The 24530-nt window shown below is 35.0% G+C and overlaps 1 protein-coding gene across 3 annotated transcripts in view; it reads right to left on the bottom strand.

Moving 5' to 3' along the window:
* The window catches only part of USP47 (ubiquitin specific peptidase 47), a 117839-nt gene that overhangs the window by 50235 nt on the left and 43074 nt on the right, over window positions 1–24530 (bottom strand). For 2 of the 3 annotated variants that reach the window (XM_038569050.1, XM_038569051.1), the window contains 7 exons: window positions 23361–23564; window positions 19098–19211; window positions 17168–17306; window positions 11602–11698; window positions 9886–10031; window positions 9369–9448; window positions 1301–1450 (listed from right to left, as the gene is read on the bottom strand). In XM_038569050.1, the coding sequence (XP_038424978.1) occupies window positions 1301–1450; window positions 9369–9448; window positions 9886–10031; window positions 11602–11698; window positions 17168–17306; window positions 19098–19211; window positions 23361–23564 (930 nt within the window). The remainder of the gene's footprint in view (window positions 1–1300; window positions 1451–9368; window positions 9449–9885; window positions 10032–11601; window positions 11699–17167; window positions 17307–19097; window positions 19212–23360; window positions 23565–24530) is intronic. The other variant, XM_038569052.1, reaches the window with a different exon arrangement.

Genomic DNA, 24530 nt, shown 5'->3' with positions numbered 1-24530 from the left:
CTCATACATCTAGGATGGCAGTTTACAAAAGGTACTGTTAACAAAATTTTTCAAATCTATAAAGGAAACTGAAACATAGTACAGGAAAGAAGACTTGGTGTTATATGATCTAGAAAAAGCCTTCTTGGATTCCAACTAAGTGATTCCATAATTTATTATTGATAGCCAAATGAAAGTAGGAGAAAAAAAGCAAAGGGAACCAACTGTCTTAGAGGCCAGAGGACCAAACCATATTTGAAGCACTATTTTAGAGGATAAAGTATGGAGTAACTTTAAAAACACTGATTTTAGCTACAAGCCACCGTAAGCTTGGTAATAACATAAATAAGGCCCAAAACAATATAGCTCTCTGAAAGTTTCCCCTGGCTCCTAACAGATTCACAATAAATGTTTCTGAATATTCCAATTTTAAAAATCAACTCTTTCCATGGCTCTCCTTTGTATCAGTAAACACAATAAAATGCAATAACAAAATTATCAAAAAGCAATTAAAAATGGATAATATGAAGAACAAGAAAATCTTACATAATCTCCCACTTGGATTCTCAGTATATACATAATCAAGCTAATTTTTAATTAATCAATTAACTAACATATCAGATTCTTCAAGTTCTTGTGTTCCTACAATGTATGGTTTTTAAATTAAATTTTAGAATAAGGATGTTCTTTTTAAAAATGTGGCCTCTGTTTATCATAAAAACCAGAGGTTATTTTTTCCAGTTTTAAAAATATATGGAACAGGGGCACTTGGGTGGCTCAGATGGTTAAGCATCTGTCTTTTTGGCTCAAGTCATGATCTATCTGTGCCCTGAGATCAAGACCCACATCGGGCTCCCTGATCAGCAGGGAGTCTGCTTCTCCCTATTCCTCTGCCTCTCCTTCCTCCTGACCCCTCCCCCCAGTCATGCTCTAACTCTCTCTCTTAAATAAAATCTTAACAATGCACGCAAAACAAAAAGTACTTTCCAATACAAAAATGGTCACAAAATAGCATTTCTAAAACAGACTATTTAGAGATTTAAAAAAAGAATAAAGTGAAATAACCTAGTCATCTATCAGAAAGGAGAAAATACTAAACCATGAGGCAGTACATTTGCATTCACTTTCCCTTTTATACATGCACTATTAGGACTCACTGAAGGGTTAAAAATCTTCTAGATCTTGCCAGTTTAAGTGCAGGAATTACTAACAACCCAAGAAGGTGTATCTAGGATGATACTTACCTTACAACAGATTATACCACTGTGCTATTATGTATTCTGTGTATGGATACACAAGCAGTCAGCTGAAAGGTACACACCACACTAGCAAATGCTTGACTGGACCCATAAGGCCGGATGACCAATGGAATATCAAGATATGTGTCGATTCTCCAGCCCTCATAACCACATTCCAGACATCTCACGTAGTCCTTCAGCTTTCCTTGATACAGTTCATTTATAAGATCAGCCTAAAAATAAGAAGATTAAAAAGTGCTCCTTAAAAATAATTTGTAAAATACAAAAGACACAATAATTCCTGCTTTAAAAATAAATTTCAAAGGATATTCATTCTTTACTGTTGAAGTTTTAGAAGGCCTTGATTTATCTAGAATTCTGTTTAAAAAAAAAATGAAAGCTTAACCAATCAACTAAAAATCAATAAAATTAGATTAAAATTAATTTAAGAATCAATGTATAAAAATTAACAAGATTAATTCTCTTATCGCTAAAAACTCCACATTTTATTGAAGTCAGTTACCAATTTATTATACTATTAAGCTTCATGTTATCTTTTCATTAGGATGAGAATACATTACCACTTTAGTCATGTTGACAATTACATAACCAAATAACCAGCTAGTTTTACAGCTTTACATACGCATACCACCTCTCATACAATACTATATTCTGATTTTCTAAAGTTCTATCTTCTAGCTCAAGATGCAAATGAAACTTTTTAACTTTCAGTAATATACATAAAACCATTTTCAAGGGGAAACATTACACTGCAAATTAAAAAAAAATATATATATATATATATACAGAAATTTTAAAAAAATCTTAAACTCCATCTTCATCAAAATATCCTCATTTAAAAGAATGGATCTCCCAGAGAGAGGAGGCAAGATGGCAGAAGAGGAGGGGTCCTCGTTTCATGTGGTCCTCCAAATTTAGCTACATAACTATCAAACAATCCTGAACACCTATGCATTCAACCTGAGATGTAAAGAAAGAATGGCTGGAACCCTACAAATAGAAAAGTGACCACTTTTTTCAAGGTAGGAGTGCAGAGAAGAGAAATGGAGGTGCTATACTGAAGACAAACGGTGGGGAAAGGGTGCCTTTGTAAGCCAGCTGCAGTGAAGTGATACAGTCCTAGAGCTAAAACGGGGACCTTTAAAAATCTGCTCCTGTGAGAGACTTCCCTGCTTGAAAGGTGCTCAGAGATGAAGTGGGGCAGAACCTCAGCTTCCTTTCACTGTATACAATTTTATTTCTGTATATATGTAAGTTTTCTTTTGTTTTTTAATAATTTTGGAATTGAGTACATTCTAACATCAGACCAAAATACACTCAGAACCAAATGGGTCACCGTTTTGGTAACTCAGTGAGATTATATTCTCTTCCCAACCCCCCCCCCCAACCCTTTTGTTGTTCTTGTTTCCCTATAGAACTTTTGCATATATATATATATATATATATTATATAAATTATATATAATTTATATATTTGTAAATATACATATTTATATAATATATATTTAAATATAATATGTATATTTATATAAAATTTATATTTATACATATATAAAATTTTGGAATTAAGTAAGTGCCTTCTAACATACAGACCAAGATACACTCAGAACCAAGTGGTTCGCTGTTTTGGTCCACTGAGTGAGATTATAGTCTCTCTCTCTCCATTTTACCCCTTCCTTTTTTGTTCTTATTGTTTCTCTCTCTTTTTTCTTTTTCTTGGTCTTTTTTCTTTTATTTTCTGGTCCCTGACCTCTTCAGAATTGTCTAGTGTATATTTTGCTTGGGTCATGGTTGATATTTTTTACTTTGCTCACTCGTACGGCCATTCTGCACTGGACAAAATGACTAGAAGAAGGAATTCACCACAAAAGAAAGAACAACAGGTAATACTCTCTGTCACAGATCTAACGGATATAGATTTACATGTCAGAGAAATAGTTCAGGATTACAACTACAAAGTTACGAGTTGTACTTGAAAAAAAGCATGAAAGACTAGAGAATCTCTTAGTGCAGAAATGAGATCTAATCAGGCTGAAATTTAAAAAACTCGGAGATGCAGTCTAAACTGGATGCTCTAGCAGCTAGGGTATATGAGGCAGGAAAGAGAATAAGTGACACAGAAACTGAGTTGATAGGAAGGAAGCTGAGGAAAAGAGAAAAACAAGAGCCCACAGGAGAGGCTCTAAGAAATGTGATAGTCTGAAAAATAACATCCGTATTATTGGAATTCCAGAGGGCATAGAGAGAGAGGACCAGAAGGTATATTTGAGCAATTCATAACTGAGAATTTACCTAATCTGGAGAAGGAAACAGGCATTCATACCCAAGAGGTAGAGAGGACCCCCTCCCCAAATCAACAAAAACCAATCAACATCCTGACATATAATAGTGAAAATTGCAACTTATAACAGTGAAAATTGCAACTTTCAGAGGTAAAGAGGAAATCCTGAAAGCAGCTTCAGACAAGAGAATCCTAACATATAGAGGGAGAAGTACTAGATTAACAGCGACCTATCCACAGAGACGTGGAAGGCCAGAAATGGCTGGCATGATATATGCAGGGTACTAAATGAGAAAAATACACAGCCAAGAATACTTTACCAAGCAACACTGTCATTCAGAATGGAAGGAGAGATACAGAGATTCCAGGATAGACAAAGTGAAAGAATATGTGACCACCAAACTAGCCCTGCAAGAAATATTAAGGGGGATCCTATAATCGAAGAGGGAGCCCAAAGAAACAGAGACAATCTGCAGAAACAGGGAGTGTACAGCTAATACAATGACACTAAATTCCTATCTTTCAATTACTCTGAACATAAATAGGCTATATGCTCTAGTCAAAAGACACAAGGTATCAGACTGGATAAAAAAAGCAAGACCCATCTACATGCTGTCTTTACAAGAGATTTATTTTAGACCTAAGACACCTTCAGACTGAAAATGAGGAGGTGGAGAACTATTTACCATGCAAACAGACCTCAAAAGAAAGGTGGGGTAGTAATACTCATATCAGATAATTAGATTTTAAACCAAAGACTGTAGAAAGAGAGGAAGAGGGACACTATCATACATAAAGTGTCTATCCAACAAGAAGACTTAATAATTATTAATATTTATGCCTCTCATGTGTGAACAGCCAATTATACCAATTAATAACCAAAGTAAAGAAACACAAGGATAATAATACATTAATAGGCAACCTCAACACTTCACTTTCAGCAAAGGACAGATATTCTAAGCAGAAGATCAACAAGGCTTTGAATGGTACACTGGACCAGATAGACTTCATGGATACATACAGAACATTCCATCCCAATGCAACAGAATACACATTCTTCTCAACTGCACATGGAACTTTCTCCAGAATAGACCACATACTGGGTAACAAATCAGGTATCAACCAATACCAAAAAACTTGCTTTATTCCCTGCATATTTTCAGACCACAATGCTTTGAACCTAAAACTAAATCACACCAAGAAATCTGGAAGGAACTCAAACACTTAGAGGTCAAAGAGCATCCTACTAAAAAATGAATGGGTCAACCAAGAAGTTAGAATTAGAATTAAATTAGAATTTAAAACATTCATGCAAATGAATAAAAATAAAAGCACATCTGTTCAAAATCTTTGGGATACGGCAAAGGCTGTTCTAAGAGGGAAACACATTTCAAAATAAGCCTTTCTCAAAAAAAAAAAAAAAAAAGAAAAGAAAAGAAAAGAAAAATCTCAAATACACAAGCTAACCTTAGGCCTAAAGGAGCTGGAAAAAGAACAGCAAATAAAGCTTAAACCAAGAAGGGGAAGAAAAATAATAAAGATTAGAGAAGAACTCAACAAGATAGAGACCAGAAGAACAGAATAGATAGATCAATGAAACTAGGAGCTGGCTCTTTTTTTTTTTTTTAAGATTGTATTTATTTATTTATTCATGAGAGAGAGAGAAAGAGAGAGAGACAGAGAGAGAGGCAGGCAGAGACACGGGCTGAGGGAAAAGCCCTGCCTGATGTGGGACTCTATCCCAGGTCTCCAGGATCACGCCCTGAGCTGAAGGTGGCACTAAATCACTGAGCCACCAGGGCTGCCCTTGGAGCTGGTTCTATGAAGAATTCATAGATGTGAAAATACTCACCAAGATACTAGCTAATAGGATCCAACAGTATATTAGAACGATTATTCACCATGACCAAGTGGGATTTCTTTCTGGGATGCAAGGGTGGTTCAACATTCATAAATCAAAGTGATAGGTCACATTAATAAAAGAAAAGACAAGAACCATATGATCCTCTCAACTAATGCAGAAAAAGCATTTCACAAAATACAGCATCCTTTCTTAAAACTCTTCAAAGCGTAGGGATAGAGGGAACATATCTCAATATTACAAAAGCCATCTACAAAAAGCCCACAGCAAGTACCATTCTCAATGGGAAAAACTGAGAGCCTTTCCTCTAAGGTCAGGAACATGATAGAGATGCCCATTCTCACAACTGCTGTTCAACATAGTACTAAAAGTCCTAGCCTCAGCAATCAGACAACAAAAATAAATAAAGGGCATTCAAATTAGCAAAGAAGTCAAATTCTAACTCTTCACAGATGACATGATACTGTATATGGAAAACCCAAAAGTCTCCACCTCAAAATTGCTAGAACTCATATAGCAATTCAGCAATCTGGCAGAAAACAAAATCCATGCACAGAAGTCAGTTGCATTTCTATACACTAACAATGGGACTGAAGAAAGAGAAATTAAGGAGTCAATCCCCATTCACAATCGCACCAAAAACCATAAGATACCTAGGAATAAACCTAACCAAAGAGGTAAAGGATCTGTACTCTAAAAACTACAGAACACTTGGGAAAGAAATTGAGGAAGACACAAAGAGATGGGAAACACTGGAAGAATAAATATTTTGAAAATGTCAATGCTACCCAGAGCAATTTACATTCAGTGCAATCCCTATCAAAATACCAAGGACTTTCTTCACACAGTTGGAACAAATAATCCTAAGATCTGTATGGAACCAGAATAGACCCCAAATAGCCAGAGGAATGTTGAAAAAGAAAACCAAAGCTGGGGGTATCACAATGCCTGAATTCAAGCTGAATTACAAAACTGTGATCAAGACAATATAGAACCAGCATATTGTTACATACGTCAATGAACAGATACATAGGTCAATGGAACAGAATAGAGAACCCAGAAAGAACCCTCAACTCTATTGTCATATTGTCACATAGGTCACATAGGTCAATGAACAGATACATAGGACAATGGAACAGAATAGAGAACCCAGAAAGAACCCTCAACTCTATGGACACAGCAGGAAAGAATATCCAGTCTCTTCAATAAATGGTGCTGGGAAAACTGGACAGTCACATGTAGAAGGATGAAACTGGACCATTCTCTTATACCATACACAAAGATAAACTCAAAACGGATGAAAGATGTAAATGAGAGACAGGAATCCACCAAAATCCTAGAGGAGAACACAGGCAGCAACCTTTTTGACCTCAGCCACAGCAACTTCTTGCAAGACACAACTCTACAGGCAAGCGAAAAAAAAGCAAAAATGAACTACTGGGACTTCATCAACATAAAAAACTTCTGCACAGCAAAGGAAATGGTCAATGAAACCAAAAGACAACCAAAAGAATGGGAGAATATATCTGCAAATGACATATCAGATAAAGGGCTAGTATCCAAAAACTGTAGAGAACTTATCAAACTCAACACTCAAAAAACAAAGAATCCAATCAAGAAATGGGCATAAGTCACGAACAGACACTTTTCCAAAGAAGGCCTACACATGGCCAACAAAAACATGGAAAAAAGCCCCACATCACTTGCCATCAGGGAACTATAAATCAAAATCACAATGAGATACCACTTTACACCAGTGAGAGTGCCTAAATTAATGACAGGAAACAAAAAATGTTGGTGAGGATGCGGAGAAAGGGAAATCCTCTTGCATTATTGGTGGGAACGCAAGCTGCTGAAGCCCACTCTGGAAAAGGTTCCTCAAGAAGTTAAAAATAGAACTACTCTATGACCCAGTAATGGCTATCTACCCCAAAGATACAGATGTAGTGAAACAATGGACACCTGCACCCCAATGTTCACAACAGCAATGCTCACCACAGCCAAACTGTGGAAGAAGCTGAAATGTCCTTTGACAGATAAATGGATAAAGAAGATGTGATTGCATTCATGTGGATGGAACTAGAGGGTATTATGCTGAGTGAAATAAGTCAAGTGGAGAAAGACAATTATATGGTTTCACTCATATGTGGAATATAAGAAATAGTGAAAGGGACCATAAGGGAAGGTGAGGAAACTGAGTGGGTAAAAATTAGAAAGGAAAACAAATTGCAAGAGACTCCTGATTCTGGGAAACAAAGGGTTGCGGAAGGGAAGGTCAGTAGGGGGATGGGGTAACTGGGTGACAAGCATTAAGGAGGGTACATGAAGTGATGAGCACTGGATATTAAACCATATGTTGGCAAATTGAATTTAATTTTTTTTAAATGTGAATAGTGGAAAAAAAAAATAAAAGCGTGAATGAATCTCTAAGTCCCCAAACTTAGCCAACTGGGCCTTCTGTCCCAAAAAAGGCAGGTAACTCCATTAGTAAGGAGCCTCCAAGTGAATGTCTTGCCTCAAAATTCTTGTCCCAAAAAGGGATATAAGGGGATCCCTGGGTGGCGCAGTGGTTTGGCGCCTGCCTTTGGCCCAGGGCGCGATCCTGGAGACCCAGGATCGAATCCCACATCGGGCTCCCGGTACATGGAGCCTGCTTCTCCCTCTGCCTGTGTCTCTGCCTCTCTCTCTCTCTCTGTGTGACTATCATAAATAAATAAAATAAAAATTAAAAAAAACCAAAACAAAACAAAAAAAAAAACAAAAAGGGATATAAGGACAAGAGTAACTTCAGACCTATGAAGAAGAAATAGCCCCTACTATATACATAAATTTACTAAAATGCAATAGGACTAGGTAAAGAAACTAGATCACTAAGTAAACTTAATTTTTATTTAATATCTCTTAAGTAAGAATGGAAAAGGAAAGTATATTACAATTTACCTCTTTCATAAATGTATATCTCTTCAAATGTCTAGGGCTTATAACCCATCATCATCATCTATACTATGTCATTTATTTAATGAAGCTTTCTTCATTCATCTGCCTCAGTCATATTTGATTATATCTTCTGCATCTGGGAGGGCATTTCTAAGTGGTTCAAATCAGTGTTTTTCGAAGTTTTGATAACCCACAGTAAGAAAATAATGTTATATCACAACCTAGTACATCTAACTTAACAAAATTTGCACAATAGTACCCTTACTTTTGTGATACTCTTATACTTTTCTATACTATTCCATTTTTTAAGTGCTGATGTAGATTCATTAAATTGATTTTATAACCCACAAATGGATCACAACCTACAGTTCGAAAACTCTGGCCCCAGCCATCATCATAATTATAACCAGACAGCTGACCTTCCAGCCTATCTTACAGATTCCTCCCTTTTTATCCCTATGATACCCCAACCCCCATAATTAGAGCCAGTATAAAACCTCCTCTTTCCTGAGTTCTGAATCCCACCCAGTTCAGCCTTCTCTTCATCCCACAATGGTGTATCTAATGCTCTCCCCATTTCTAACCTGTTCTTTTTCTACTGGCAAAAGAGTCAGATTAACAGGAATCTTAGAAGTCAAAAGAGTATCTCCTTGGTCAAAATGAAGGTAATATTCAACTATACTTAACCTGCTATAGATAACAATACATATAATTTACTTGGTAAATATCTGAATATATTGTTCAAAAATCCCCCAAAACCAAACACACACATGTATGTATATATTTATATGTGAATTATATAGTTTTCAGTTAAAAAGACACCACCTAGATCATAGAAACCAACTTCCTTATTTTAAAGATGAGGAAATGAGGTCTAGGGTGGTTTAATGAGGATCTGTAGGACTCAGTTAATGGCTAAGTGAGAACCTAGTACTTTCAATTCCCCATTTGATACTGGACTAATGCCAAAGTTTTAAAAATGTTACAATAGAACAAAAGTCACTTATGAATAATTTATTAGAAAACATTCCCTTCAACCTGAGATGAATTACCTGTTCTGTTTGTTTCCATTTCTGTTCCAAAGCATCAAACATGACTCTGCACAGTTCTTGTACATCATGCTGCTGCCAAGCTATTTTAAGATAAAATTTAATTAAAAACAGCAATAAATTTAGTGTAATTAAACATTAGTTTGTTTAAAAGCAAATTGTCAAAAACATGGGAAAGTAACATATGCTTCACAATGCTATAATATTTGCTATTTTTGTTACTTTTCACTGAGAGTTAAGAAAGATATTAAGAAAAATCTAGGACAACAAACTAAAAATTTTAGTTTACGTACATAAAATTAAGAGTTTAACTAAACTTTCTTCACAAGAAAATTTTAATTGATCAAAACTTTACCCCTAGTTCTTAAATTTTAAAAATAAGCTATTTTTAAATTCCAACAAAAGGCAATGAGGTCTATAGTAAAGTTAACTAAGTTATTAATATATCTTGTTTATAATATTGTCTCCCAGAATTCCTTTGAATATTAGAAACACTTATCATTACAAGAGAAATTAGTACCCTCACTACTATCCCATCCAAAGCTCCTCGTAACATCTGTGGTTTCAATAGCTCTCTTTTTGCTGGTTTGTAACAAAACAAAAAGCCTTTGAAGTTGGTATGGGATACTTGTCACTGGATCTTCTTCAGATTCTTCAAATTCCCACCTATTGAAATAAAATATTTGAATATTATTTATAAAACATTTTTATTCTTTAAAGCTATCATTAATATTAACGTGATAATAATGTAAGACCTTGACTCTGGGGGTATTCAGAATTTGGCTATTAACTGAAGCTATTATTATCTAATGAAATAGCAGCCTTTCCCTAATTCATAAATACAGAAGAAATTTAGACTTTAACAAGAAAAAGCATAAGAAGGCAACATGAATGAAAGGCAAAGCTCATCTAAAAATAATCATAAAACCTGAATCTGATCAAGTCTCTTTTTCTAATTATTAATTCATAAAAATACAGAGAACAGAACAATATTAAATGACACGATTGCATTCAACTATCAAAATCCAAACTGTGGAAAACTACAGGATAAATGATACCAGTTTTCAATATATTTATTTTCAAGGAATAAACTGTAAGGAGGAAAAAAAGATGGAAGGGGATTAAAAAATAAATTAAATAGACTAAGACTCTTAACAGTCAGTTGACTGTATGGCTCTCGTTTGGATCCTAATTTGAACAGATTGTAAAAATTATGAGGCAATCAAGGAAACCTTATTAGCAATAACCTGAGATATATTTACAGGTGGATGATACAACAGGAGTGTGCTTCCAAATAATCAGAATAGAGGATATTAAATAAAAAAGACTGATCACGAGTTGATAATATACAAAGCTAGGTGATGGGTACAGAGGGATTCATTACAAGGTCTATGTTCAAAAGTAAATTCAGATGATGACCTTCCACATGAATGGAATGATAATATAATGTTGTCTGAGCAACACAATCAATATTAAAAGTTCCAAAAATACTTTAAATATATATTCAAGGATCTTATTCAAAATAACACAAGGGTAAAATTAGTTAATCTGTACTTTAAAATGTCTTGAAAAATAAGTATGCATACCTTAAAGAAAATACACAAGATATATTAAACGTATTATAATAAGATACTCATAAAAATAATTGTCTTTTACGGTTTATTTAAGTAGGATTTCCTTCATAGAAAAAAAAAGGATTTCCTTCATAGAGCATTTTAAAGTACCTGAAGTATACAATACTGGCTTTTACACCACACACACACACACACACAACCCTCAAAGGACAGCTCTAAATTATATTTTAATTAGAAACAAAGTCTGCAGGTTTAAAAAGATAACTGTGTCTTAAATTGAGAAGTGTAAGGAAAGAAGAATATGGTTTAAATATCTAGATTATCACAAAAAGCCTAAAAGCCCCTATAAAATTTCTTTATAAAGACATTAAAGATGTAAGTGAGGGAAGCTTTAATATGGTAATTTATCCCAAATGTAAATCTTATTAATTTTATCCTTTTCTGGTCTACACATGGACGGTTTTCTCTCTCCACAAATATTTTATATGTCAATCTCTCATAAGATCTTTTTCTTATATAGTATTCAAGATGTGTTTTACAAGTGAGAAATGCCCCAAACTTTACAAATAAGTATAAGAAAGTAAATTAGATTTTATCAGTTAAAACCTGTACTTTCATTCTTATATCGGTTTTATTTATAAAATTTTTCTTTGAATACTCACTTATACAATGCATTCCTAAATTCTGGAGTCATAAAAAGTGTCTGCAAAAGGCTATTCAAATAGCAAGTCATTGCTTGGTTTACTAATCCCACATATCCTTTAAAAAGAAAACACAAGTATATATAAATCAGCATTTACATTTAAAAAAATAAGAATTTAATGAACAGTAAAAATTGAGAGGTTAAGGTTACTCAGTTGGAAATTACTTTAAATTTTTTCAACAATACCTAAGAAAGACCCCTTTTTCTAAAATGCTGTACTATGTAAATCTTGTTTCTCAGAAAAAGTGAGGATATCTTGTTAAATGTCCAGAGATATACAAGGATATTATGCAGCATTTAATAAAATTTAAAGAGGAGTACTTCAATATGTTTACTTGATATAAAAATAATCTTTGTTCCCCAAATTGATAACTTGTTGATTAAAGTGGAAAAGTATAAACATTTACTTTAACTATCACACATCTGAAACAGGAAGACTGAACTGAACCAGGTATGCATGCTATCAGGCCTTATAAACCAATTTATGCCAAGAATTAATAACATAGGAGATAAATTCATTTTACATATAACTTAGAATGACTTCCTCTATTTTAACAAGCACATGAAGTATGAGATTGTTTACATCAGCACACTATGCAAAGAGTGACTACAAAGTAAGAAGTTAGAAATAGGCAAGAATAGAGAGAGGGAATGGGGAAGGGAAGAGGGAGAAAAAGGGAGAAGCTCATAGCAACTTAAAGTTCAAGTGAATGTTTAAAATTACTTAGGCTTATATATTTGTTTGGATATGGCTACCATTGTTGAGAACATTTTTGAAATTTCTCCTTTGAAGTAGACTTTAGGCCCAGTTTATGAGATACATATACACCAAAAAAATATCAGTCCCATCATTTTAGTTATACCTCATTAAGTGAGCAAAATGTGGTAAACACTTTGCTTAATAATTAAACTTATTTACTCCCAGCTAATACTGAATGACTTGGGTATTTCAAATCAATCAATCAAATCTCTTCTCAGCAGATGCTGAAGGTGTTCACTGAAGTTTTTCAAAATACTTTTTCAATTTCCCAACTATAATGTCTTGAGAAAAGCTAGGCTCTGTAGATAACTATATTGCCAAAAGTGATGAAAGGACAAATATGCATGCTAAAACTTGGTCAGTTGCGGAAAAGAAGAACAGATTTCATGTTATCTGTATGGTTCTAAGAAGAGATCAAGTAGCTGCTCAGTTTTCATTTTGGACTAAGGTTCAAGTTTTTATTTCTAGGGGTGGGAGTGAATGGGTGACGGGCACTGGGGGTTATTCTGTATGTTAGTAAATTGAACACCAATAAAAAATAAATTAAAAAAAAAGTTTTTATTTCTAATGCCTTTCATATTTAAGAATACTGTGTTTATAGAGGTGCCTGGGTGGCTCAATAGGTTAAATGTCCAACTTTTGATTTTTGGCTCAGTTCATGCATGATATCAGGATTGTGAGATGGAGCCCTGTATCAGGCTTCATGCCAGGCATGAAGCTGCTTAAGAGTCTCTCTTCCCCACCCCCCTCTCAAAAAAAGGGGGAAAAAAACTACTGTGTGTGTGTGTGTGTGTGCATTCTACTGTACATCGTTTAGAATTTTAAGTTGCTTCAATTCCTAACCATCCCCGATCTGAGTTGTTTTCATAGCACTCTGTCTTTAACCTATATTGGAGCCTTCAGTTCACTATTCTGTAATGACCTATTTACTTATATGTCTTCCCTATCTGACTGTGAGTGGAGGGATCAAATCTTATTAATCTCTCTATCCTACTACTTAGCATAGCAGCAGGTGCACTTAAGGGGAAAGTGCATATGAAACACAAATTTGTATGATATCTGCCCTGATTATTAATAATGAAGTATTATTTCATTCTTAGTTCATATAAAAAGATTCTTTGACACAAACAACAGTGCTTTGGCCAGGAGACAAGGCTGGTCTACGTCTTGTTGGCTAAGACTGCCTGGAATTTCCCTTTTTCTCCATCTCCCTCCCGTAATCACTCAACAGTCAGGATGAATACTATTATTGTCCTTTGTGTACCCATATACCAATTATGTATCATTTATGGGTGACTTGTTTCCCTTCCCCGGGCTTAAAAAAAAGATGATAGGAAAAGAGAGTTTAAGCGGAGGGAGTGGCAGTACTTAATTATTACCAATGTTCTTTATTTTCTCATTAGCAATAAAAATCATATAGAAAAACATATAGTCATTTGTACTTGATTTCGCACCATATTTGCAGAGAATGAACAGTGTCTCATGTAAAGGTACTATTTGCAAAACTATGAAGATTTCAGTAATATTCATAAAAGCGCTACTGAATAGAAATCTTTTGTCATTAAGCCTTGTCCACATCAAAAAACTTCTTTTTTTTTTTTTTTTAATTTTTATTTATTTATAATAGTCACAGAGAGAGAGAGAGAAAGAGGCAGAGACACAGGCAGAGGGAGAAGCAGGCTCCATGCACCGGGAGCCCGACGTGGGATTCGATCCCGGGTCTTCAGGATCACGCCCTGGGCCAAAGGCAGGCGCCAAACCACTGCGCCACCCAGGGATCCCCACATCAAAAAACTTCAAATGACAATTGTTATCAAATGGGTCCTGTATGGACACCTGGGTGGCTCAGTGGTTGAGTGTCTGCCTTTGGCTCAGGTCATGATCCTGGGGTCTTGAATTGGGCTCCATGCAGGGAGCGTGCTTCTCCCTCTGCCTGTGTCTCTGTCTTTCTCTGTCTCTCATGAATAAAATCTTAAAGATAAAAAGGGTCCTATAACTTAAACAGCTATGAATCAATACTGTAAATGTGAGCCACTAAGGGAAAAGAAGGTGATTCTGTGAGGGGCACATGTGGAAAGAAATCCTGAACAGAACCAGCAGGTAATGAAGTAGCCATCAAACGGTCCAAATGAAGAATATAGAATGCAACAGGCCAACTCCTAGAGCTGATAAAATAAAAGAATTGTTAAAGAAACTGGCCAAGGACAGTTATCATAGATTCAGATAATGGATCACCTCAAGTCCATATTAGCCTTCAATCTGCTCCTTATCCCTTAGTATTCATATACACAATACCCCACCCTGGCCGGCTCATAGTACCTCCTATCAACAGTGGCTAGCTACCCCGAGGGGGTTGGTAGGCAAGGGAGACAGAAAAGAATATATCAAATCCCTAAACCTCTTGCATTAGGAGAAATGTGTTCCTGGAGCCCTGGGTCAAAATCATGATGGCATTTTCCAATAAAAATACTTTGTACACCGTGCCAAGATTTACAATAATTTAAGGAAAATGCAAATTCAATAGTCACTAACAACATTATGTTTGAAACACAACTACTTTGGATACTTATAAACTATTTTAGTTCAGAAAGGCAGGACCCCTAGAAAACTGGAGGAAAAATATACAGGTAGGAAAAAGGAGTGGAGTAGAGGTGCATGAGAAATATAATTGGGAATGAAGGCTATTATTACGTGACAATTTAGAACAAAGGCCTCTAAATTTTTTTTAAATAAACTTCAACAGTAATTCAATGAACAGAAAGAATCAGAAATAAAAATAAGGAAATAATCAGAAATAAAAATAAAAACCTATGTACAAGAATGTTCATCATAGGGACTATGATGGTGGGTGGCTAAGCAGTTGAGTACCTGCCTTCAGCCCAGGGCATGATCCTGGAGTCCCAGGATCGAGTCCTGCATCGGGCTCCCTGCACAGAGCCTGCTTCTCCCTCTGCCTGTGTCTCTGCCTCTGTGTCTCTCATGAATGAATGAATAAATAAAATCTTTTTTTTTTAAATGTCATTATAACATCAGTAATAATTTGCTTAAATATCTAAATCATTCAATGAAATACTGTTTTTCAGTCATTCAAAATCCTATATTAAAATACTATATAATAGCATTGAAAATGTTTATCATAGAGAATTAAAGAAAAATACACAGTAAAAAATGCTCATAACATATGATACCCCATTTTCTTAAAAGCACACATATGGAGAGGAAAGATAAAATAGAAATAAGCAAAATCACTAAGTAGTTTCTGCTAGTAGTATAGTGATTTTCACTTTCTTCATTTTAAAGTATGACAATGAGCATGTATTACATTTGTATAATCAGAGAAAGAACTTTTTTTAAAGTATGAGTCAGTCTCTAGGAATTTATAGGCATCATAGAGCCATAGAGCATACAGCACAAAGTAGGAGTTCTGTAAATACTCCTACATAAAGGACTGAATTGGTTGTCAGAATACAAAGCAAATAGTTCAAGAATCCTGATTTGTTAAATCTGGAACTTTCTCAAAGTATTCCAACTATCTCAGAATAACCTAGGGTGCTTATTTAAAACAAAATGGAATTTATCTAACCAGAAATTTTGAGAAGTAATGCCTTGGAACCCACTTTTGACAAGTGTCCCCAAATGACTTTTAAAGAAACAAAAATTTGAGAATCACTATTCTAGACAGATAGTGTAACAATGAACAGCTTTATTATCTCCTATTATCTGAAACAGAAAATAATTTTGTACCCTCTTTTATTCCTGGTACTTAACTATAGAATGTTCTACTGATACAAATGATTCTAAATACCAAACATGACCAGCTTTTACTGGTATTTTCAGAACAAATACGCCAGTAAGCCTGTACAAATGATCAGCTATGAGGACATTATTCTACATTTTAATTACAAAATATATTAACTAGAAAATTACAGATCACATTAGGACAACATTTGCAATGTTATGCTATAGTTTTATTTTCATACTAGATACTTGCATATAGTACTTAAAACCATCTCTGTTTCTGAAGTACTTAGAGATTCTGCAGTCATACCTAGCAGTACCAGCTGTGCAATCGAAGGCTTCTCAGAACCCAGGTTCCACTTCTTTTAACATGAATAATAGTATCTACTGCAAAGGTTTGCTGTGAGATCAAATGTTATGTAGAAGTACTCAGACTATATGTAAGGCAATTAATCAACCTTACAGATAAAGGGATAAATTCTTACATAAAGCAATTTTAGTGCTCAATAAATTGAAAAAAAATCAAAATTCTAAGTTTAATAATGCTCAGAAAAAAAGTTGACAGGAATTTTAAAATTACCCAATTAGTTTCAAACACATGATTAAACTAAAATATGACACAGTAGGTCTAATAAGCTTGGCCCATCTGCTTCAAAATGGAAGTATCCCCCCAGAGTCTATCCTAATCCATGAAGATATAATAGAAACTCCTTCCAAAGAAAGTCACCTTAAGATTAGATTCAAAATAGAAAACTAACAAAAAGAAAAGTCTTCCCTCAAAATACAGTATTCAATATTTTTTTACTTTATTACTAAATAGTGGCAGTAACAATATAGTAAGGGAAACAACGAGTTGAGGGAAAGAGAAGCCACATTATTGTTCTATTTCTGTTAACTAGTGATCTTGCTTTGGGTCTCAATTTTCTAATCCATAAAATGAGAGGATTAGGCTTGAGAGCTCTCCGATTACTGAGTCTAACACACCATGATTTTGTGAAAAGACCACAAAAATAGTAATAAATCTTACCAGTTTCTGATTTATTCAAAATAGATGAATAGGAGTAGTTTTGGCTGACATAATCACTGGTAGAGCCCACAGAACCTTCTCTTGGAAGTGGACCTATAAATCGGTCATGGACATTATCATCTCCAGCACTGGAATCCTCCTAAAATGCAGCATAACCAATATTTACTGAATGGCATATGTTGCTGAAACAATGGGAAAAAAAAAAAAAACACATACTAATTGCTGAGGCAATGAAAAAAACACAAGGCATTACTATTACCACCACAATATTCAAAGGCATGCATACTCTCACCATTTCCCATAGGAAGGCTCGATAGATGCCCAATGTAAAACACTGTGGAGAGGTGCTCATGTCTCTTTTCAAAGTTCTTACTTTTGCAATTTCCCTTAACTCTCTTTCAAATTTTGTTTATAGGAGAGAAGGAGAAAGTTCCATTGTGAACTCTTTGATGACATGGTCTGTCATTTATTTTTATAACATCCTTGCCAAGTAGACTTAGCAGGTAGGCCATACTTAAAAAGTTTTGGATAAAATGGATCATTTCCTATTGTCTCCAATAAAACTTCCTATTAACGAAGATGTTAAAATGGATTCAGGGATATAAAATCAGCATAAATAATTAAGACACAGCTGAAGAGTAATTACTGTGCATTTTTAAAAATTCCCAAACTGTGGATTTAGAGTTCCCAAAATAGGTAATTTATATTTCAATGTCATTCAGATTAATCAAAATCTTCTCACGATGTCCTAAAAATAAGTGATGAGATAGAGCATATTCTAGTATTGCTTCAGTATGGATGCTCTGTATTTAATTATTGTCTACTGACCAGACAAGTATTCTAATTCACAACAGACTTCTACATGAAAAGCATCAAATAGAAGAACTTTTCCTGAGTGAAGTTTCATTGAAGAGGAGGGTTCTGAAAAAGTCGATAAAGTCTGTGAGCCTTAGTTTCCTCAGCCTGTAAAATAGCAAGGTAAATCAGACCAAGTTTTCTCAATCTTTTTTAGGAGTAACCCTCAAATTGGGAGTTACTGGATTAGATGAGCTCTAGGGCCACTGGACCATATCGGAAAGCCTACAGAAATATGAACTGAGGCAAAATACTAAAAGATTAGAAATAAAAAGCACGTAACTTGAAAAAGTAATTTTTCCAGAAAGGCGGGTGAGAATAGGAGCAAAATTATCAGAGTGGAGAATTCTTGGGGTCTGTCCCTACCCTAAAATACAGAAAAATCCAGGCATAACTGCCAAGGACTTACAGCAACCAAGCAAACGCTTAACCAAAGGAGAAACCACTGACACATAATAGGAACTCTCTGCAGTGTTTTCACTTATTCTGGATCTACCCCATACCTGTTGTGGTGGTAGTCTTGAAAACAGCAACCCCTGTTTCCAGGGCAGCAACAGACCATGCTACAAACACAAGCAACAGTGCTCTAGATGCCCACTGTTGCCATGTTAACATATACACTTACAGTAAGCCAACATAAAACAGAAAAATAATTTATTATACATAAATTACAAATTATCTCTCTCCTTCCTTTGGAATATTTCTTCCCAATAGTGACAGTACAGAAAAATTATGAATACAAGGCTTCTAAAAAGTTTACCACTGGAGGGTATTATGCTGAGTGAAGTAAGTCAGTCGGAGAAGGACAAACATTATATGTTCTCATTCATGTGGGGAATATTAATAATAGTGGAAGGGAATATAAGGGAAGGGAGAAGAAATGTGTGGGAAATATCAGAAAGGGAGACATAACGTAAAGACTGCTAACTCTGGGAAACGAACTAGGGGTGGTAGAAGGGGAGGAGGGCGGGGGGTGGGAGTGATTGGGTGACGGGCACTGGGGGTTATTCTGTATGTTGGTAAACTGAACACCAATAAAAAAAAAAAAAAAGATATTAAAAAAAAAAAAGTTTACCAGCAGTATTTGAGGCTGTTCACCATCTTTATCTGTCAAATGCAGAAAGTTCTTCTTTCCTGGCTCAAAATTAGCATCAAGAAGAGACTTGTCACTGGTATGGTCCAGTGGAGCCTATGGGCATGAAATAAAATATCTCAGATTACAAGGAACATTAAGTATAATAAAATAAAACAAGGAATATGTAAATGAATCCACAATTTTTGATTCAACATATTTTTTTAAATAAAGATTCTGGTAAATTCTGTTAATCTGGACTTGGAATTAACTTATTTACTCATGTATTAGGGTGGCTAACCCCATGACCGTGCATATACTGACAGTTATCCCAGATGTGCATATTGCCTAACATCTTAAAAAAAAAAAAAAAAAAAACCTGGAGGAAAAAAAGGTAAAGAAGTAATGTAAGTATTATACAAAAAAAAAATAAGTACAAACATTTATGTTTCTATGTTCTCTAAAATATATTCAATACAATATATAATGGATTTTCATGAAGACTAGCTAAAGATAACTTTATGTAACTGTAAAAACATATTTTGATATATGAATATGAGAATTTCCAGATAAGCAACACACTAAAAATCCAACCAAAATAATTTGTAATATACCAACACGGGCACTTTAAGAACTCCTGAAGGAAGTGATAGCCTATCTCAAGTCCGCTGCCAGGATCCAGAGGATCCCAGGAACAGAAGTGATCACTCTTGAAAATGAAACACCTAAGATATGTAGCCTTTACATAACTCTTTATCTGGTAAGGCAATTTCATTCTGATGTACTCTGGTTGGTGGATGATAGATGGAGCTCTGCACGCTTTAAGTCTATACTAGGAACTCACTCACAGGTTAGTACATTGTTGAGAAAAATGAGAGATGAAATGAACACCCCATTCTTTGCTTTAAAACTATTTTATTAAAAAAAACTATTTTATTATATTAAAGAATATTTTTAATGCTTCCAAAACATGAGAAATGCCTCCTTAGGAGGACTTATTTTATTGCAATGCCTTTCTTAGGAACTTAACATTATATAAAAGTATGAATAAGTACTAAGGAAAACAAAAACTCTAACTGTAAAAGATGTTGCCACTTGCTATTTGTGTGACTTTGGGAAAGTTAACTCCATTTCCCCATGACTCAGTTTCTTTACCTATGTCATGAGGCTGCAATAGGACCTACCTCACAGAATGGTTATTAAGGACTAAATGAGTTTATACTTGTATAAAGCCTCACACCAGAACAATTCTAAGTACACAGTAAGTTTAAAGTGTTAAGTAAATAAAATAATAAACATATGATCTCTCTTAACTGGCTCACATCTAGAAGTCCATGAGAAAAATGGGACATAAAAAATCAGAGGCTAAGAGAAGCCACATGGAAGGAGGAAAGATATGTTTGGGTCCTTTACATTTCTGATAAGAAACCAGATAATATAGCAGGAATACATAGGGATTTTACCTCAACAAATATATGTATCTATGTGTATGAGGTGGTGGGTAGCTAAGTGGGTTAGGTTTGCACAAAAGCAACATGTAGCACAGTGCAGTAACCAGGTAAAAGAGTGTATTTACAGAAATGTACAGTAAGCAAATAAAAATACAGAAGTCAAGTACTTGAGAACAGTCATAGCTAAAGAAAGAGAAATAGGTAATCTTGACATAGATTTAAAGCTATTATAGATGTTAATTTAACACCCATCTTTGGAGTGCCTAGGGAGACTAGAGATGGAGGATGCAAAATTAATACTATGAGATATCAGCCACCAAAATATATGCATTTTACCACATGGAAAAGACACAAATGAATAACAACTATAATTTTAAAAATGCTATGATAAGTGGCATAGCAGAAGAAGAAAATATACAGTTGGGGACAAAGAAAGAAATTACTGTTAAAGTGGCATAAGGAAACATCATGTAAGGTTTCTTAAAAGTACAAGATAAATAAGACTTGAGGAGACACACATGACCGTATAGAACTATCCTTTAAATTAAAAAAGAGGCAACATTAGAAGTTACATGGTGATGTAACAGGGAGTATTCAGAATTTCAGATTAAATATTAGTTCTCTTTGCATATTTTGTTGGACTCCTGATTTTACTAATCAATTTCAGAGGGGAAAAAGTTGGTTAATGTAAAACATTAGTTGCACATTTTAAAAATGTAAATATATTATAGAATAGAAACCAAAATATCATGGATTTTAAGGGCAAATGAAGCAACATCAAACATCTGTGATTCTTGTATGGACCCAGTTAAAACTCTGCCCTTCAAACATTATAGAGATAACACATTCAACTTCATTTCCCATCAGAGGCAATTTCCTGGAAAACTTAAGAGTAGCAATGACAAAAAAATTTTTTTTTAAATTAAAAAAAAAATTTTTTTTTTAAAGTAGCAATGACACAGGACAGAAAAAGGTAATGTAAGCAAAAACATGGAGATGGAAAAACGTGGAAATTTGTGTTAAGAAAACAAATTAGCCCAGTATCTGGGAGTTGAGATTACAAAAGTCTTAAAGGACCCATTGCAACTTGTCTAACAAGTTGCTCACCTAAGGGAATCTGTTTTGTTTTGTTTTTTAAGATTTTATTTATTTATTCATGAGAGACACAGAGAAAGGCAGACACACAGGCAGTGGGAGAAGCAGGCTTCCTGCGGGGAGCCTGATGCAGGACTCGATCCCAGGACCCTGGGATCATGACCTGAGCCAAAGGCAGACACTCAACCACTGAGCCACCCAGGTGCCCCCGGGAATCTGATTTTAAATTGGCAGGCAGTGTGCTCACAGAAGGTTTTGAATTGGTAGGTGATATAAGTGCTACAATTTAAGATGACTGAAAACAATTCTAACAGTAATATGCAGGGTAATTTGGACAGAGAGACAGGGAATTAAAAAAAAAACATTTCCAGTTATTATTCTAATAGTGCAGATGACATCCAATTCAATGGTGTCCTTTGCTACTCTCACATGCAAAAGTGATCAACGCCTCCTCTTTGCACTCAGAACAAACTTACAACGTAGTATTTCAAACATGTTAATGTAATTATTTGTCAATACAATTGTTTCTACAACAGGACTGTGAGATCTCTGACACAAAAGTCATGATACCACCAACCTTCTTAATCAAGTGCTTAACTTTATCTGGTACATAATCTCTATTAGCATGAGTGAATATCCTTCCTTTCCTTTTTCTTTCTACATAAATTTTTCTCTTCTCTTTGAAAAATTAGATTATAAAATACACATGATTCCGTATCCTGCTTTTTTTGCTTAAAACTATAAGATGAATAGGGGCACCTGGGTGGCTCAGTTAAGCATCTAACTCTTGATTTGGGTTCACGTTATGATCTCAGGGTCATGAGATCAAGCCCTGTATAGGGCTCCGCACTGAATTTGTTTGAGATGCTCTCCCTCTCTGTTTGGCCCTCCCCAGTTCACACACATGCTGTCACGCTCTCAAATAAATAAATAAATGAAATCTTAATAATACATTAATTAATGAAATTTTATGAAATATATATATGACTAACATTCCACACAGTAAAGTTGGAAAATTTTCCATAGTTGATATAATATGCTAGTCCTCTTACAGGAACAAAGAAACTAATAAAATATCCTCATACAAACTTTAGGATAAGCAAATGCTAAATCCAGAATGAAGGCAAAGAGATGAAAAGGGATCCAATTACTGAGTTGCAAATAGGCTCTTAAATTATTTATTATAGTTTTACTTAATTTTTTAAAAAAGATTTTATCCATTCATGAGAGACACAGAGAGAGAGGCAGACACAGGCAGAAGGAAAAGCAGGCTCCATGTAGGGAGCCCGATGTGGGACTCAATCCTGGGACCATGCGATCACACCCTGAGCCAAAGCAAAGACACTCAACCGCTGAGCCACCCAGGCATCCCTATAGTTTTGCTTATGATATTAAAAAAGATTCCATGATTTAATATACTCATTAATAACAACAACAATAATGACTGTGATATTATTAGCAGTTTAAAAGAACAGGCTTGGGGATCCCTGGGTGGCGCAGCGGTTTGGCGCCTGCCTTTGGCCCAGGGCGCGATCCTGGAGACCCGGGATCGAATCCCACATCGGGCTCCCGGTGCATGGAGCTGCTTCTCCCTCTGCCTATGTCTCTGCCTCTCTCTCTCTCTCACTGTGTGCTTATCATAAATAAATAAAATAAAAAAATTTTTAAATAAAAAAAAATAAAAATAAATAAAAGAACAGGCTTTATGTCTAGGGTTTACCATATCAGCAGCATTGATTCCATTTCCCCACACTAAATCAAAGGTTCCATTTATGTAGCCTACTTTGTTGGCCACATCTTCAAAGAGCTTCCTGAGTGGAGTAGAAGCTGGTAAATTTAAAGTGATCCGTTCATTTACTGTCTTTGAATTAGTAGTATCTTGTATTATACATAAAACTCTAGGTTCTTCAGCAGCATTTTCTATCTGAAATTAAAACAAACAAATATTATTTATATTTTAAAAAACAATTATAATTAGCCACATTTTCTCTTATTAAATGTAAAAATATCCCACAAAATATTTTCTCCTAGCTAGTTTACTGTTTTGTTATGTCTGAAATATGCCATAATGGATATGTCAAACATAAGAAAGTTCCATATATATATATATATATATATACACACACACACACACACACACACACACACACATACACACACATATATATATAGATTTGTTTTGGAAAAACTGCAGCATATTTAAGAATCAAGAGTCATTCTTGTGGACATTTGCTTTCGCCTTTTAAGACTGTACAACAGTCAACAAGCCATGAAGACCGTATACTCAAGTAATTTTCAGTTGAAAAATAGTAAAATCTCATCCTTAAAAATGTGTTATTACCACACTAGCACAGTCAAATCAAGCATTTCTGGGTTTCCTGAAAAAAAAAAAAAAAAAAAAAAAAAACAGAAAGGAAACTATGAGGATCATCTCAACTTGCAAAATCCCTAACGAAGGGACACAGGTAACCACCCTTCTGATCTTTATGCTACTGTTCCTAGAGGCCAGATGTCTAAGAGCCCCGTTTATCAACGCGTTGGGAGCTGACAAGCTTATTTAAACAGATCAGCCAGCAGAGGGAGGTAAGGAAAGGCAAGGGAAAAAAACTTTTCAATTACCAATGTAGAAGAAAGTTAGGGTCACAAATTCTCCTTCCAACTTTTCCATCTAACATATAACTCAGTAATTATTAAGACAAAAAGTCTTCAAAGGAGACTTTCTCAGGAAGGCTCTGCCCTTCCCTTCAAGCTGTTGAAGGACACTGCTTTTCTTTTCAACTTCCACAGAGGTAGAAGGCTGCATCAGATACCTGAGTGCAAGTTCCTTCCCTCCTCCTATAATGCCAAACTCCATGAATGGCATCATCATCCACTGACTGCTGAAACTAGA

This window comes from Canis lupus, chromosome 21 (genome assembly GCF_011100685.1).
Source record: "Canis lupus familiaris isolate Mischka breed German Shepherd chromosome 21, alternate assembly UU_Cfam_GSD_1.0, whole genome shotgun sequence".
Lineage (NCBI taxonomy): Eukaryota > Metazoa > Chordata > Mammalia > Carnivora > Canidae > Canis > Canis lupus.
This window is presented reverse-complemented; position numbering and strand designations above follow the sequence as displayed.